Below are 15,906 nucleotides of genomic sequence, written 5' to 3' on the forward strand. Positions count from 1 at the left end.
TTCCGGTTACCGGGTTCCTTCAGCACTCTTTATCTAAGCGAAGCAGACGCTTATCCCGCCAGCACTATGAGACAATCTCCCACCCTTTGCTGGGGGATAATGTCTGCTGATCTACCTAGTGCAGATGTGAGAAGTATAGGACGAGCCCGCAATTGACAATGCTAAATTCCTTGTCGTATAAACAACCCTTTATGAAGCTAAGAACACTGTACGCTGTTTGCTCAAGAAGTACCGTAATGGTACGCTATTGGCGTAGCGATCGCTCAGCCGTAGGCGAGACGCTCAAGCGTCACGTTCGCTCACGGCCCAGTGATCACAGGACACGTTATTGGCTATGTCTAGGGGAATGATTCGCTATGGCGTAGCATACGCTCGAGACCACGAGGAGGTCACCAGCGGCGCAGACGCTCACAACGCTATACCTTTATGTTAAAACCTTATACCAATGAAATACACTGAATACCTTAATGTGAGTACAGGGTGTAAATGCAACCTTGTGTAACCTGACTAACTACAAAGCTGCTTGAGCGTCACCGACGCTCAAGTGAACACTTAACACTATAGAAAATACACAGATACTGGTTTAGGTTCCAAAGCCTATTAACTGTATTATATCTAATATACTTGTAAAAGGGGATAACAGTACAAATGATACACTACAATATAACAGAGACTACCTAACCAGATAACTACACAAGAAATACAATACAATACAATTACTATTTATGGGAAAATGGAAGGGGAAGAGAAGAAGAGAGAGATAGAGAGAAATGGCTCATGATAACATTAAATAAGAGACAACATGGTTGCAGATAAAACTACACATGTGAGAGACAATCGCTGCGCAGTTAGTCAATGCTGAATACAGCATGGGATGGAAGCTAGACTCCATTTTGAGAAACCTCCACTTGATTCCAAAGACCACACCACATGGCTGAAAGGGGGAGGGGAAGACATCCAGCAGCAGCCATTTTAGATTTGCAGGTCCAAACACATGGCACTCTATACTAAACCACAATCACATAGCAGAAAACACAAGACTCCATTTTCTTCCAAAATGTCCAAGCCTCAAAACAATGCATATGTTCTGATTTTACAATTCCAAACCATCTAAAACACCTTTCACAATGTAATCCAACTTCCTAGAACCATCTCATAATTTCACATCCCAAACAACTTCAGTATCTCAATAACCAGAGCATATTCATCACAAGACCAGATCACAATGTAATTAACACAAACGTAACTGCATGGTGGTATTTATGATTAACAGGATATATATTATAACTATCCAGCACAATCTATTTTAAATCTCCATTGGCAAACAAATACCACAAATATTATGCTACAGATTGTATACTGTTCCAATTTATCACAGACTTCACAGAGTATCCACAAACACCCAACAATCACACAACCAAGTTACAATATCCTATTTAAACCAGAAAGCAATCTGTCTGTTTCCTTATCTAGCCATGTGAAGTTCAATACTTAGCCTTTAGTTTGGAAGATGTCCTGGGGATTCAGCCGCCATGCTGCTTGGTGCCAGGTAGCTGTGTGTGTGTCTGTGAGTGTAGCTACATTACATCTGTTCTCTGAGGCCACACCTGACCACTACCTTCCTGTTTGACCAGTACCTGGGGGAGGGGTCTTTCTTTCTCCTTTGTATTGAGTCACCATTCTCTTTGTATATGCTAATCAGGTTCAGCCCTGAAAACTTAGTAAAAGGTTGTCTTGAGCATCATATTGTTCTAACAATATGATCTTAGCTTTTATACATATAATCATATCTATCCGCTGCAATGTCCCACAACAACACAACAGGCCTCAAACTAACCCACACCTGATTCTGCTTGCTTCAATACCAAACATGATGTGTTTATCTGGTTCGGTTCGAATGATACACATCCATGACATTAATTCATTAGCCAATTCTAAATCTCCATGATGTCTGGTGCTGTTCATTATTATAACCATGTACTGTATGAAACAAGTGCCGAATCCATCTCTGTGCCATGTCCGAGCAAATGCGTGTGTTTCCATATATTGCTGTGCTCGCTGCGCATATTTGCAAGTATAGCGACTTATATGTGTGCAGTTTATATGGTCTCTCTATGTAATATTTTTGACTTTGACAATGGTCAATTATGTCATAGTGGCCCTATGGGCAATTGTGGTACAATAGAGTAATTAGAGTAATTTATGGCACGACTTTACGCTCACCTCCAATTTGGGCCTTGCCCCTCCGACGTCTCATGGGCACCCTAAGTGAAAAGTTGACAAATATGCATATACACAATAATATTTGAGTTTACAATCTACTCTTAAGGGACACACACAAGTTGCGATTCTGCCTATGTGGCCAATTTGCACTATGCGATTTCCCTTGAACTCCCCAGAGCCCAGAATCACCGATATTGACTATACAAACGGTGTAATATTGGCTATGTACGATTTCGACTATGGCCAATTTTGACTATACTGTTTACTATATTGTACACTTTCTAAACAAAATTGACCTGCCTGCAAAGTCTACTTTTTGTTGTGATACCGACCCTGTGGGAGCGCGCATCAGCATCGCAAGCTGTATATGGTAGTACGGATGGTATAATGGTTAGCATTACTACCTTATAGCACTGAGGTCATGGGTTCAATTCCCACCATAGCCCTAACTGTGTGGAGTTTCTATATTCTCCCCGTACTTGGGTGAGTTTCCTCTGGGTACTCCGGTTTCCTCCCACAATCCAAAAATATACTGATAGGTTAATTGGCTTCCAACAAAAGTTAACTCTAGCGTGAAAGTGAGTGTGTGTACATGTGGTATGGAATATAAATTGTAAGCTCCACTGGGGCAGGGACTGATGTGAATGGACAATTATTCTCTCTGTAAAGCGCTGCGGAATATGTGTGCGCTATATAAATAACTGTTAATAAATAAATAATAAGTATACACACGGTGCAATATGCACTATGGGGGTGATTCAGACCTGATCGTTGCTGTGCGTTTTCGCACAGCGGGCGATTATTGATAGACTGAGCATGCGTATGCACCGCAATGCCCATGTGCATTGGCAAACAACAACAGGCATCGACAGACAGCGACAGGCTTGTGCAAAATTTTCAATTACACAGCCATTTGCATGCCGATTGACAGGAGGAGGCCATTTGTGGGTGGTAACTGACCGTTTTCTGGGAGTGTCAGGGAAAACGCAGGCATTCCCAAGCGTTTTCAGGGAGGGTGTGTGACGTCATCTCAGGACCCGATCAGCCTGTTCTCATCGCACTGTAGGAGTAAGTCCTGGGCTGTGCACACACTGCACACAGTGGAAAAAATAAGATTTTAAACCTACCGGTAAATCTATTTCTCCTAGTCCGTAGAGTATGCTGGGGACTCCGTAAGGACCATGGGGTATAGACGGGCTCCGCAGGAGATAGGGCACCTAAAAAGAACTTTGACTATGGGTGTGCACTGGCTCCTCCCTCTATGCCCCTCCTCCAGACCTCAGTTAGAGGACTGTGCCCAGAGGAGATGGACAATACAAGGCAGGATTTAGCAATCCAAGGGCAAGATTCATACCAGCCCAGACCAATCATACCATGTAACCTGGAACATATATAACCAGTTAACAGTATGAACAAACGACAGTAACGGTCCAAGACCGATGTCAACTGTAACATAACCCTTATGTAAGCAACAACTATATACAAGTCTTGCAGAGTTTCCGCACTGGGACGGGCGCCCAGCATCCTCTACGGACTAGGAGAAATAGATTTACCGGTAGGTTTAAAATCTTATTTTCTCTTACGTCCTAGAGGATGCTGGGGACTCCGTAAGGACCATGGGGTTTATACCAAAGCATCCAATCGGGCGGGAGCGTGCGTATGACTCTGCTGCACCGACTGAGCAAATGCTAGGTCCTCATCAGCCAGGGTATCAAACTTGTAGAATTTAGCAAAAGTGTTTGACCCCGACCAAGTCGCCGCTCGGCAAAGTTGTAATGCCGAGATGCCTCGGGCAGCCGCCCAAGAAGAGCCCACCTTCCTAGTGGAAAGGGCCTTAACCGAATTTGGTACCGGCAATCCAGCCGTAGAGTGAGCCTGCTGAATCGTATTACAGATCCAGCGAGCAATAGTCTGCTTCGAAGCAGGAGCGCCAATCTTATTGGCCGCATACAGGACAAACAGAGCCTCTGTTTTCCTAATTCTAGACGTCCTGGCTACATAAATTTTTAAGGCCCTGACTACGTCCAGGGATCTGGAATCCTCCAGGTCACTTGTAGCCACAGGCACCACAATAGGTTGATTCATATGGAACGAAGAAACCACTTTAGGCAAAAATTGCGGACGTGTCCTCAATTCAGCTCGATCCACATGAAAAATCAAGTAGGGGCTCTTGTGTGACAAAGCCGCCCATTCTGACACTAGCCTTGCTGATGCTAAGGCCAACAACATGACCACCTTCCAGGTAAGAAATTTAAACTCAACCTTGTTAAACGGTTCAAACCAGTGTGATTTTAGGAACTGCAACACCACGTTCAGGTCCCATGGTGCCACTGGAGGCACAAAAGGGGTCTGGATGTGCAGCACTCCCTTTACAAACGTCTGGACTTCTGGAAGAGAAGCCAATTCCTTCTGAAAAAAATCGAGAGGGCCGAAATCTGTACCTTAACAGAGCCTAATTTCAGGCCCATATCCACTCCTGTCTGTAGGAAGTGGAGAAGACGACCCAGATGAAAATCTTCCGTAGGTGCATTCTTGGTCTCACACCAAGACACATACTTTCGCCAGATACGGTGATAATGTTTTATCGTCACCTCCTTCCTAGCCTTTATTAAAGTAGGGATGACCTCTTCTGGAATCCCCTTTTTCGCTAGGATTCGGCGTTCAACCACCAATACACAGGGCCCCTTCTGCAACAGGTCTTCCCTCAGAGGAAGAGGCCAGGGATCTCCTGTGAGCATCTCTTGTAGATCCGAGTACCATGCCCTTCGAGGCCAGTCTGGGACAACGAGTATCGTCTGTACTCTTCTTCGTCTTATGATCCTCAACACTTTTGTGATGAGGGGAAGAGGAGGAAACACGTAGACCGATTTGAATACCCACGGTGTTACCAGATCGTCTACTGCTACTGCTAGGGTCCCGAGACCTGGCGCAATACCTCCGAAGTTTTTTGTTGAGGCGTGACGCCATCATGTCTATTTGAGGAGTTCCCCAGAGACGTGTTACGTCTGCAAAGACTTCTTGATGAAGTCCCCACTCTCCTGGATGGAGATCGTGTCTGCTGAAGAAGTCTGCTTCCCAGTTTTCCACTCCCGGAATGAAGACAGCCGACAGAGCGCTTACATGATTTTCCGCCCAGCGAAGGATCCTTGTGGCTTCCGCCATTGCGACTCTGCTTCTTCTCCCGCCTTGGCGATTCACATGAGCCACTGCTGTGAGATTGTCTGATTGAATCAGAACTGGTAGGTTTCGAAGAAGACTCTCCGCTTGTCGAAGGCCGTTGTAAATGGCCCTGAGTTCCAACATATTGATGTGTAGACAGGAATCCTGGTCTGACAAAGACCCTGAAAATTTTTTCCCTGTGTGACCACTCCCCATCCTCGGAGGCTCGCGTCCGTGGTAACCAGGATCCAATCCTGAATTCCGAACCTGCGACCCTCCAGGAGGTGAGCACTTTGCAACCACCACAGGAGGGACACTCTGGTCCCTGGGGACAGAGTTATTTTCCAATGTAAGTGCAGATGGGACCCGGACCACTTGTCCAGAAGGTCCCATTGAAAAGTCCTTGCATAGAACCTTCCGAAGGGAATGGCCTCGTAGGCGCCACCATTTTCCCCAGAACTCGAGTGCATGGGTGAACTGACACCCTTTTCGGTTTAGCAGGTCTCTGACCATGTTCTGGATGTCTTGGGCTTTCTCTATTGGGAGGAAGACCTTAATTTGTTCCGTATCCCGTATCATACCTAGGAACGGTAGTTGAGTTGTCGGAATCAACTGTGACTTCGGTAGATTTAGAATCCAACCGTGTTGCTGGAGCACTCTCAGAGAGAGCGCCACACTGCTCAGCAATTTCTCCCTTGATCTCGCTTTTATCAGGAGATCGTCCAAGTATGGGATAATTGTGACTCCATGCTTGCGCAGGACCACCATCATTTCCGCCATTATCTTGGTGAAAATCCTCGGGGCCGTGGAGAGTCCAAACGGCAACGTCTGAAATCGGTAATGACAATCCTGTACAGCGAATCTCAGGAATTCCTGATGGGGGGCATATATGGGGACATGAAGGTACGCATCCTTTATGTCCAGAGACACCATAAACTCCCCCTCCATGTTGGCTATTATCGCTCTCAGAGATTCCATTTTGAATTTGAATCTTTTTATGTACAGGTTTAGGGATTTCAGATTCAAAATAGGTCCGACCGAACCATCCGGTTTTGGGACCACAAATAGGTTCCCTGCTGGTGCAGGGGAACCTTGATTATCACTTGCTGTATACACAGCGTTTGAATTGCAGCTAACACTATATCCTTTTCCGATGTGGAAGCTGGTAGGGCCGATTTGAAAAATTGGCGCGGGGGCACCTCCTCGAATTTCAATTTGTAACCCTGGGAAACTATTTCCAACACCCAGGGATTCAGGTCCGAACCGACCCAGGCCTGACTGAAAAGTCGAAGACGTGCCCCCACCGGTGCGGACTCCTTCAGGGGTGCCCCAGCGTCATGCTGTGGGTTTTGGAGCAGCCGGGGAGGACTTTTGTTCCTGGGCACCTGCCGAAGCAGGTGCTCTCTTGCCTCTGCCCTTACCTCTGGCGAGGAAAGCGGATCCCCGACCTCTTTTGGACTTGTGCGACCGAAAGGACTGCATCTGATAGGGTGTTACTTTCTTTTGCTGTTGGGGAATATATGGTAAAACATTTGATTTACATGCTGTAGCTGTGGAAACCAGGTCCGTCAGCCCATCCCCAAACAATACATCACCCTTATAGGGTAGTACTTCCATATGTTTTTTGGAATCCGCATCACCCGTCCATTGGCGAGTCCATAAGGATCTTCTCGCTGAGACAGACATGGCATTGGCCCTAGAAGCTAGCAATCCAATGTCCCTTTGAGCATCCCTCATAAATAAGACTGCGTCTTTAATATGGGCTAGAGTTAGGAATATAGTATCCTTATCCATATTATCAAATTGATCTGTCAGCTCATCTGTCCAAGCTGCAATTGCGCTACACACCCATGCCGACGCAATTGTCGGTCTTAGCACAGCACCCGTATGAGAATAAATACACTTAAGGTAGTTTCTTGCCTGCGATCTGCAGGGTCCTTAAGGGCTGCTGTGTCAGGAGACGGTAGCGCCACTTTCTTGGACAAGCGCGTCAGGGCTTCACAGGAATCACTCCCGATTCCCAAATCTCCCTGTTCTGCTTAGGGAAGGGGTATGCCATATAAATTCTTTTGGGGATCTGCAGTCTCTTATCCGGAGTCTCCCAAGCTTTTCCAAAGAAATCATTAAATTCATGAGATGTGGGAAAGTTAATAATCTGTTTCTTTTCCTTAAACATGTGTACTCTTGTGTCAGGGACCGAGGGTTCATCCACAATATGCAACACATCCTTTATTGCCACAATCATACATTGAATGGTTTTAGTCACCCTAGGGTGCAATTTTACTTCGTCATAGTCGACACTGGAATCAGAATCCGTGTCGGTAGTAGTGTCTTGTGTTAAGGGACGCTTTTGAGACCCCGACGGGCCCTGTGAGTCGGTCCAATCCGAGGATTGACCCCCTGATGTCCCCCCTAATTCAGCCTTATCAAGCCTTTTATGTAAAGATGCCACACTTGCATTCAACATGGAGTCACACGGGGACACACCACTCATTTGCTCCACCTCCTCCTTGGAGAAGCCTATCACCTCAGACATGTCGACACACACGTACCGACACCCCACACACACACACAGGGATTAACCTATAAGGGGACAAAACCCCAACCAGGCCCTAAGGAGAGACAGAGAGAGAGTATGCCAGCACACACCAGCGCTTAAAACACTGGAAAAAATATGTCCAGATAGCGCTTTTCTATATATAATATGCCAATTCCCACTCACTGCGTTGCTAATGTGCCCCCCTCCTCTTTTTTCCAGCCTGTGAAGTTCAGCAGGGGAGAGACCAGGGAGCCAACGTTTTCCTCATGCAGCTTCTGTGGAGAAAATGGCGCTGGTTAGTGCTGAGGATCAAGCCCCGCCCACCCGACGGCGGGCTTCGGTCCCAGTGATTTTTCAATAAAAATGGCGGGGGATCATGGATTTACTGCCTCCGCAGCCTAATCAATCTGTATTTGCCCAAATGTAAGGTTTATTGCTGCCCAGGGCGCCCCCCCCTGCGCCCTGCACCCTTTAGTGCTGCTCTGTGTGTGTGTGACTGGGAGCAATGGCCCTTACCTCATGAAGATCTGATGTCTTCTGCCGCCTAAGATGTCTACTGCCTTCTCTATCCGGCTTCTATCTTCGGCATCTGTGAGGAGGACGACGGCGCGGCTCCGGGATGAACCCCAGGTGAGACCTGTGTTCCGACTCCCTCTGGAGCTAATGGTGTCCAGTAGCCTTAGAAGCAGTGCCCAACTTGACAAGCCAGCTCTGCTTCTCTCTCCTCAGCCCCACGATGCAGGGAGCCTGTTGCCAACAGGACTCCCTGAAAATAAAAAACCTAACAAAATTCTTCTTCAATAGAAAACTCTGGAGAGCTCTCTGCAGTGCACCCATTCTCCTCTGGGCACAGATCTAACTGAGGTCTGGAGGAGGGGCATAGAGGGAGGAGCCAGTGCACACCCATAGTCAAAGTTCTTTTTAGGTGCCCTATCTCCTGCGGAGCCCGTCTATACCCCATGGTCCTTACGGAGTCACCAGCATCCTCTAGGACGTAAGAGAAATCATTGGATGGTGAGTGAGGTGCGAATGGATTTGCAGCTGTCCGCTGACCAGGCCCGGCGCTGGCCGCTCAGTAAAGGGATGCAGTGCAGGGAGGCAACTGGCTGGAGAGGCGCCTGTCACACTCTATGACAGGCAGCGGCGCCGGCAGCATGAGGCCTCCTCTCCCCTCCCCTGTGGCAGTGTGCGGATCTGAAAGGGGCTGAGCTACGCGGGGTAAGGGGGCGGAGCTACACAGGACCAGGGCTGCAGCCTGTAACACACATGAGGATAACATGCCAGCCTTCTATAGGTAAGTGGAAGGAGAGTGAGTGAGTGAAAGTGTGTGTGCGTCTGTATAGTGTCTGTGTACTGTATATGTATGTGTGACTGTGTATCTGTGTAATGTATGTACAGTATGTGTATGTATGTACAGTTTATGTGGTGTGTGTATGTGTGTATGAATGACAGTGGCATAATGTATGTAAGTCTCCATACCCTCATGCCGCCATAATGACCGGCAACCCGCTAGCCAGGACGCCGGTTTAGTACTCACCACTTTTCTTTCTTCTGGCTCTGTTAGGGGTGGCGACGTGTTGCGCGAATGTACGCTCACCTTGGTGGGGCTTGCGAATAGTTCCCTCAGGAGCTAGTGTCCTGTCAGCGGGGAACGGGACCATTAACCCTTCAAGAGGTTGGGATGTTCCCCTCCCCCCCAAAGTCCCATGAAGCAGGCGGGCTGGTGCCAACCAGTCCTGCCTGAAAAAAACAAACAGAAAAATAAATGCAGAAAACTCTTCAGGATCTTCCTTCAGCGTGACCAGCTCCTCCGGGCACATTTTCTAAACTGAGTCTGGTAGGAGGGGCATAGAGGGAGGAGCCAGCATACACTATCAAATTCTTAAAGTGCCCATGGCTCCTATTGGACCCGTCTGTACCCCATGGTACTAAATGGAACCCCAGTATCTTCTACGGACTACGAGAAAAGGATTTACCGGTAGGTAATTAAAATCCTATTATTACATACCTCCCAACTGTCCCAATTTTCGCGGGACAGTCACGTTTTTTAGGACTGTCCTGCTGTCCCACCCACGGGCCACAATGTTCCGCGTGGGGGGGAGGGGGTGCATTGGGAGGCTCCAGACACTCGCTGATCTGCTCAGTTCAGAGCAGAGGTGAATAGATGCTGTGCGCATGCGCACAGCATCTATTCACTAGAGACGGAGAGACAGGGGGCATTCCAGCAGCTCCCAGAGCGCTCGCCATGCCCCCATACTGACGAAAAATGTGGGCGTGGCTCACGATCGCAGCGCTCCCGTGAAGCCATGCCCCCTTTTATATAGTCCATGCCCCCTTTTCGTGTCCCTTCTCCCTATGTTGGGAGGTATGATATTAGTATATTAACTTGTTGGAAAACATTTCTAATTCAGCAGGAATTGCACAACTCCCCAACATGCACAGAAGATCATAATAAAAGCACATGCAATTAATAAAGCACCTATTGGCTTCAGAAATGAATTTGCAATCAGACACACATATGCGGTTAGTGGCATTGACAACTTTCATAATAATTTTTAATACTCATTTATCTGCACCAGTGTCTAGCCACCCTCAATCAATACAGATTCATATGCATCTCTGTGCTGGTCTGCATCTGTTCACAATTACCCGAACACGCCCTTACTGTACTCGGGCTGTATTATTTACAACGCAGAGAAAGCTAATTTATTTATGAACATTACTATATTTTTAAGGTTAGTATAGCAACCTTTTATATGAAAACATAACAGATGATTGGGCACTATTTCTAAAAGCAGCGACATTTTTTTTAACATTTAATACCATATATAGTAACAGCTGTCACTGTCAAAAAACATACAGAGCGATAACAGTTACTTATCGCTCTTATCACCCTGGAGTCCCCGGTTCATTTTAGCTTCCAGTTCCACTGTAAAAAATAAAAAATAAGAATCTACAAAAAGCATTTTTTTTTTTTATTGACAGGGAAGTTCATGTTACCTGCCTGGGTGCAAAAGACTGCTGCAGCATATGCAGATATATAATGGGTGCAGGGTGTGCAGTGAGGCCCCCGCACCACACATCTTGCACCCAGAGTAGTGATTTTTCGGGTTTTGTGTTTTGGTTTAGGATTCGGCTCCGCGGGCGTGTTTTGGATTCGGACGCGTTTTGGCAAAACCTCCCTGAAAATTTTTTGTCGTATTCGGGTGTGTTTTGGATTCGGGTGTTTTTTTTCAAAACCAGCTTAAATCATAGAATGTGGGGGTCATTTTGATCCCATAGTATTATTAACCTCAATAACCATAATTTCCACTCATTTTCAGTATATTCTGAACACCTCACAATATTATTTTTAGTCCTAAAATTTGCACCGAGGTCGCTGGATGACTAAGCTAAGCGACCCAAGAGGGCGGCACAAACACCTGGCCCATCTAGGAGTGGCACTGCAGTGTCAGACAGGATGGCATTTAAAAAAATAGTCCCCAAACAGCACATGATGCAGAGATATAAATATACATATATATATATATATATATATATATATATATATATATATACTGGTGGTTAGCAAAATTCTGCACTGTCCTCCTACTATATACTGCGCACAACTACAATGCAGCACAGATATGGATGGATAGTATACTTGACAACACAGAGGTAGAGCAATGGACTACTGTACCGTACTGCTATATATATATATATATATATATATATTGGTGGTCAGCAAAATTCTACACTGTCCTCCTACTGTATACTACAATGCAGCACAGATATGGAGCGATTTTCAGGCAGAGAACGTAGATATTTGCAGCACACTGAGCACAGATATTTGCAGCACACTGAGCACAGATATTTGCAGCACACTGAACACAGATATTTGCAGCACACTGTGGCCCTCAATCCGAGTTGTTCGCTCGCAAGGCGATTTTAGCAGTATTGCACACGCTAAGCCGCCGCCTACTGGGAGTGAATCTTAGCTTCTTAAAATTGCGAACGAAAGATTCGCAATATTGCGATTACACATCTCGTAGCAGTTTCAGAGTAGCTTCAGACTTACTCGGCATCTGCGATCAGTTCAGTGCTTATCGTTCCTGGTTTGACGTCACAAACACACCCAGCGTTCGCCCAGACACTCCTCCGTTTCTCCAGCCACTCCCGCGTTTTTTCCGGAAACGGTAGCGTTTTTTTCCCACACGCCCATAAAACGGCCTGTTTCCGCCCAGTAACACCCATTTCCTGTCAATCACACTACGATCGCCTGAGCGAAGAAAAAGCCGTGAGTAAAAATCCAAACTTCATAGCAAATTTACTTGGCGCAGTCGCAGTGCGGACATTGCGCATGCGCACTAAGCGGAAAAACGCTGCGATGCGAAGAAATTTTCAGAGCGAACGACTCGGAATGACCTCCTGAGTACAGATATTTGCAGCACACTGAACACAGAAACTGAGAGAATGCAGCCACGTCCTCTCGCTATCATCTCCAATGCACGAGTGAAAATGGCGGCGACGCGCGGCTCTTTACATGCAATACGAATCTCGCAAGAATCCGACAGCGGGATGATGATGTTCGGGCGCGCTCGGGTTAACCGAGCAAGGCGGGAGGATCCGAGGCTGCCTCGGAACCGTGTAAAATGGGTGAAGTTCGGGGGGGTTCGGATCTCAACGAACCGAACCCCCTCATCTCTAACCCATAGTATACTTATCTTATGCTGGCAAGCAGGTCTCTCCTCCTCTGCGGTGCCATCTTCCCAGTAGCATCTTTGGAAAGGTGGCGACGTGCAGTGAAAGCAAGGGCTATGGCACTGTGCCAGGGCTTTTGCTCTCTTGCTCTATGTCCCTGAATATCACTTCGAAGATGGCACAGCGGAGGAGGAGGGACCCCATCACCAGCACAAGGTAAGATACGGACAGGCTGGGGGGAGGCCCTGTGTTCGGGAGGAGGGGGCCTGCTCCACACGGGACCCCTCGGACATTAATACGCACCTGTGTGAGGATACAAAAGTGACGTAATAAAGACTGTCCAGTTTCTAGATATCTCTGTTTTGTATTTATAAGAAGTTCTATTTAAAAGGTTTCTACAAAGCATTTTGAGGAAGCGACTGTAAAACGATGTACCAGAGAAATTGGGTTTTTAGAAGTGGAGATGTTGCCCATAGCAACCTATCCGATTCTAGCTATTATCTTCTAGAAGGGTTTTGGGTACGGGATTCCGGCAGTCGGGATGCTGGCAGTCATAATACCGCATACCTCCCAACTGTCACAATTTTCGTGGGACAGTCCCGTTTTTTGGGACTGTCCCACCCACAGGCCACAGTGTCCCGCGTGTGTGTGTGTGTGTGTGGGGGGGGGGGGCAGTTGGGAGGCTCCTGTCAGTCACTGCTCTGCCTAGCAAAGCAGCGGTGAATAGACGTTGTGCGCATGCGCACAGCGTCTATTCACGGAGACAAGAGGGAGTTGGGGCATGACAGCCGTTCAAAGGGCGCTGGCCATGCCCCTACAGTGACAGAAAATGAGGGGTGTGGCTTGCGATTGTCGCCGCTGCCTTTTGCTGAGGCCACACACCCTTTTTCGGGCAGGTGCGGCTTCACCGTGCAGCAGAATTCCAAGTCCCGCATCCTACTTATTCAAAGTTGGAAGGTATGATACTGACCATGTCATCCCAACTGTTTTAAATGCCGACAGGGGTCCAGGGGGCAGCTAAGCCGAATCCTCTAACTGTCACTGACCCTAATCCTCCTTCTCCGTAGCCTAAACCTAATTCTCTGTTCTCACAGCCTAACCTTCTCTCCCCACAGCCTAACCCTAACCCTCCCTTTCCACAGCCTAACCCTAACCCTCCCTTTCCACAGCCTAAACCTAACCCTCCTCCATGCAGCCTAAACCTAACATTCCCCCCGCAGCCTGACCCTAACCTCCCCAGGATACTTACGTACGGGATCTCGTCTGTTGGAATGCCAGCGCCAGAATTCTGACTGGCGGGATCCCGAGCACCAGAATCCCAACTACATCCCCTGGAAGGTGCTAAATAAATGATAAGTAGAATATGCTACGAGCAACATCTCCACTTCTAAAAACCTGCACCTTAGTAAACATACCCCCAAGTCTTATTTTCTTGTAGCAGGAACAGATGGAAGCCAGTATCACCTGGGTTGCTACAGCACTCTATTCCATACTTACCGACTCTTCTGCTGCTCTCTCCGGGAGAGAGCAGCCAGGTCTGTTCAGCAGGGGGCGGGGAAGGGTAGTGACGAGGAGAGGGGGCGGAGCAGAGGCGGAACAGGGGCGTGGTCGAGGCGGGGTGGGTGTGTGGCAGAGGTATTGCGTCATTTAAGCCACGCCCCCCGTCGCATAATGCCGCTATTACAGGCATTATACTGTAGGGGGCGTGGCTATGATGACGCGATTCAACAAGAATCGCGTCATCGACTGCCCGACCCGCCCACTTTACTTACTAAGTGGGCGGCTGGGCAGGGGGGAGCGCAGGGATCGGGAGACTTGCCTGCTTTTCCGGGGGGCCGGGAGGGTCACCCGATTTTCGGGAGCCTCCCGGCCATTCCGGGAGAGTAGGCAAGTATGCTCTATTCATGTGGGGCTGATTGTCATAAATGTGCTCTTAACGTTCTACAAATAATTTATGGTTGTTTATCTTTTTATACGACTTATAGTAAGTAAATGTACAGTAGTGAAACAAAATATGAATGTATATGTCATCAAAAATTCACTTTTTTCTTTAGCTCCTGGCAGTAGCCTGCTGCATTATGACAGTAATAACGGGGTTGGGCTCTCAATTTACCATACTGACAGGTGCTTCCCCCTCCGGCAGCGTGGTCAGAGACCTACACCATACCAGTAAGTGCCACTGAATGTTTGCTTTATTCCTAGTCTCCACTATGACTCATTAGATCACTTTAGTTAGACCCAATGGCGTATCTATAATGGGTGCAGTGTGTGCGGTGCACACGGGCCCCTGGGTCCAGAGGGGGCCCACACCACGCACACTGCACCCATTTCTCCTATACTTACCTTTCCGGCGTCCATCGGCGCCTGCATGTGGGCCCCCTCCTCTCCTGTAGCCGTCACCGCCTCTGCTAGCGCACTGAGCGCTAGACACTCTGGCACAGTGTCAGAGTCTACAGCGCATGCGCAGGACTCCGGAAAAATGGCGCGGCGGCCATTTTTCAGAGTCCTGCACATGCGCTGTAGACTCTGGCACTGTGCCAGAGTCTCGGCGCTGAGAGCGCTAGCAGTGGCGGTGACGGTTACCAGGAGAGGAGAGGGCCCACACACGGAGTCTACATACGGGTCCCCTCCTCCCTAGAAACGCTGCTGGTTAGACCTCCGCTTTCTCATGATTTTCGGACTGGGGCTGGGTAGTATTGTGTTATGTGATGGTGCAGTTATTCATTAGGCAGTGATAAGGTGGCTGTCACCCCCCAACATTCCGCTGAGACAGCACTCGCAAAAAGAGTCAGTGATCTACTTACAGCAAATTCTAATGGCCATTTCCCCATAGCCACCCTCCTGCTGGGATACAGACGATATCCCGACAGACTGTATGCCGACTGTCACTATACCGACAGTGACATCGCGTCTGCCAGAATCCTGCGTTCACAACGCATCAGCTCAGTGGCTTGCTGCGCTCGCCACAGGTTCTATTCCCACTCGGTTGGTGGCATGGACACACCAAATGAGTGGGAATACTGGGCGAGTTTCGGAATTCTCTCCTGCTGCTTCCTACGCTGTTTCCAACCTCTTCTCCTGACTACCCTTCACTTCATCGACCTTGGTGACACAGGGGTCTATTTACGAAGCCTTGGATGGAGATAAAGTGGATGGAGATAAAGTACCAGGACTGTGATGGTCATTTCCCCATATCCATCCTCCTGCTGGGATACAAATGATATCCAGACAGACATCAGCCTGTCTGACCGCTGCCCCTTACGGGGGTTCAATTATGTGGTGAGGGACAAGATTTGTGGTAAGGG

General features: G+C 48.0%; 1 protein-coding gene across 2 annotated transcripts in view; it reads left to right on the forward strand.

The window, feature by feature from the left end:
- The window catches only part of TSPAN32 (tetraspanin 32), a 165,696-nt gene that overhangs the window by 10,233 nt on the left and 139,557 nt on the right, over positions 1-15,906 (forward strand). For both annotated transcript variants that reach the window (XM_063944724.1, XM_063944725.1), the window contains exon 2: positions 14,656-14,770. In XM_063944724.1, the coding sequence (XP_063800794.1) occupies positions 14,656-14,770 (115 nt within the window). The remainder of the gene's footprint in view (positions 1-14,655; positions 14,771-15,906) is intronic.

This window comes from Pseudophryne corroboree, chromosome 11, assembly GCF_028390025.1.
Source record: "Pseudophryne corroboree isolate aPseCor3 chromosome 11, aPseCor3.hap2, whole genome shotgun sequence".
Taxonomy (NCBI): Eukaryota; Metazoa; Chordata; class Amphibia; order Anura; family Myobatrachidae; genus Pseudophryne; species Pseudophryne corroboree.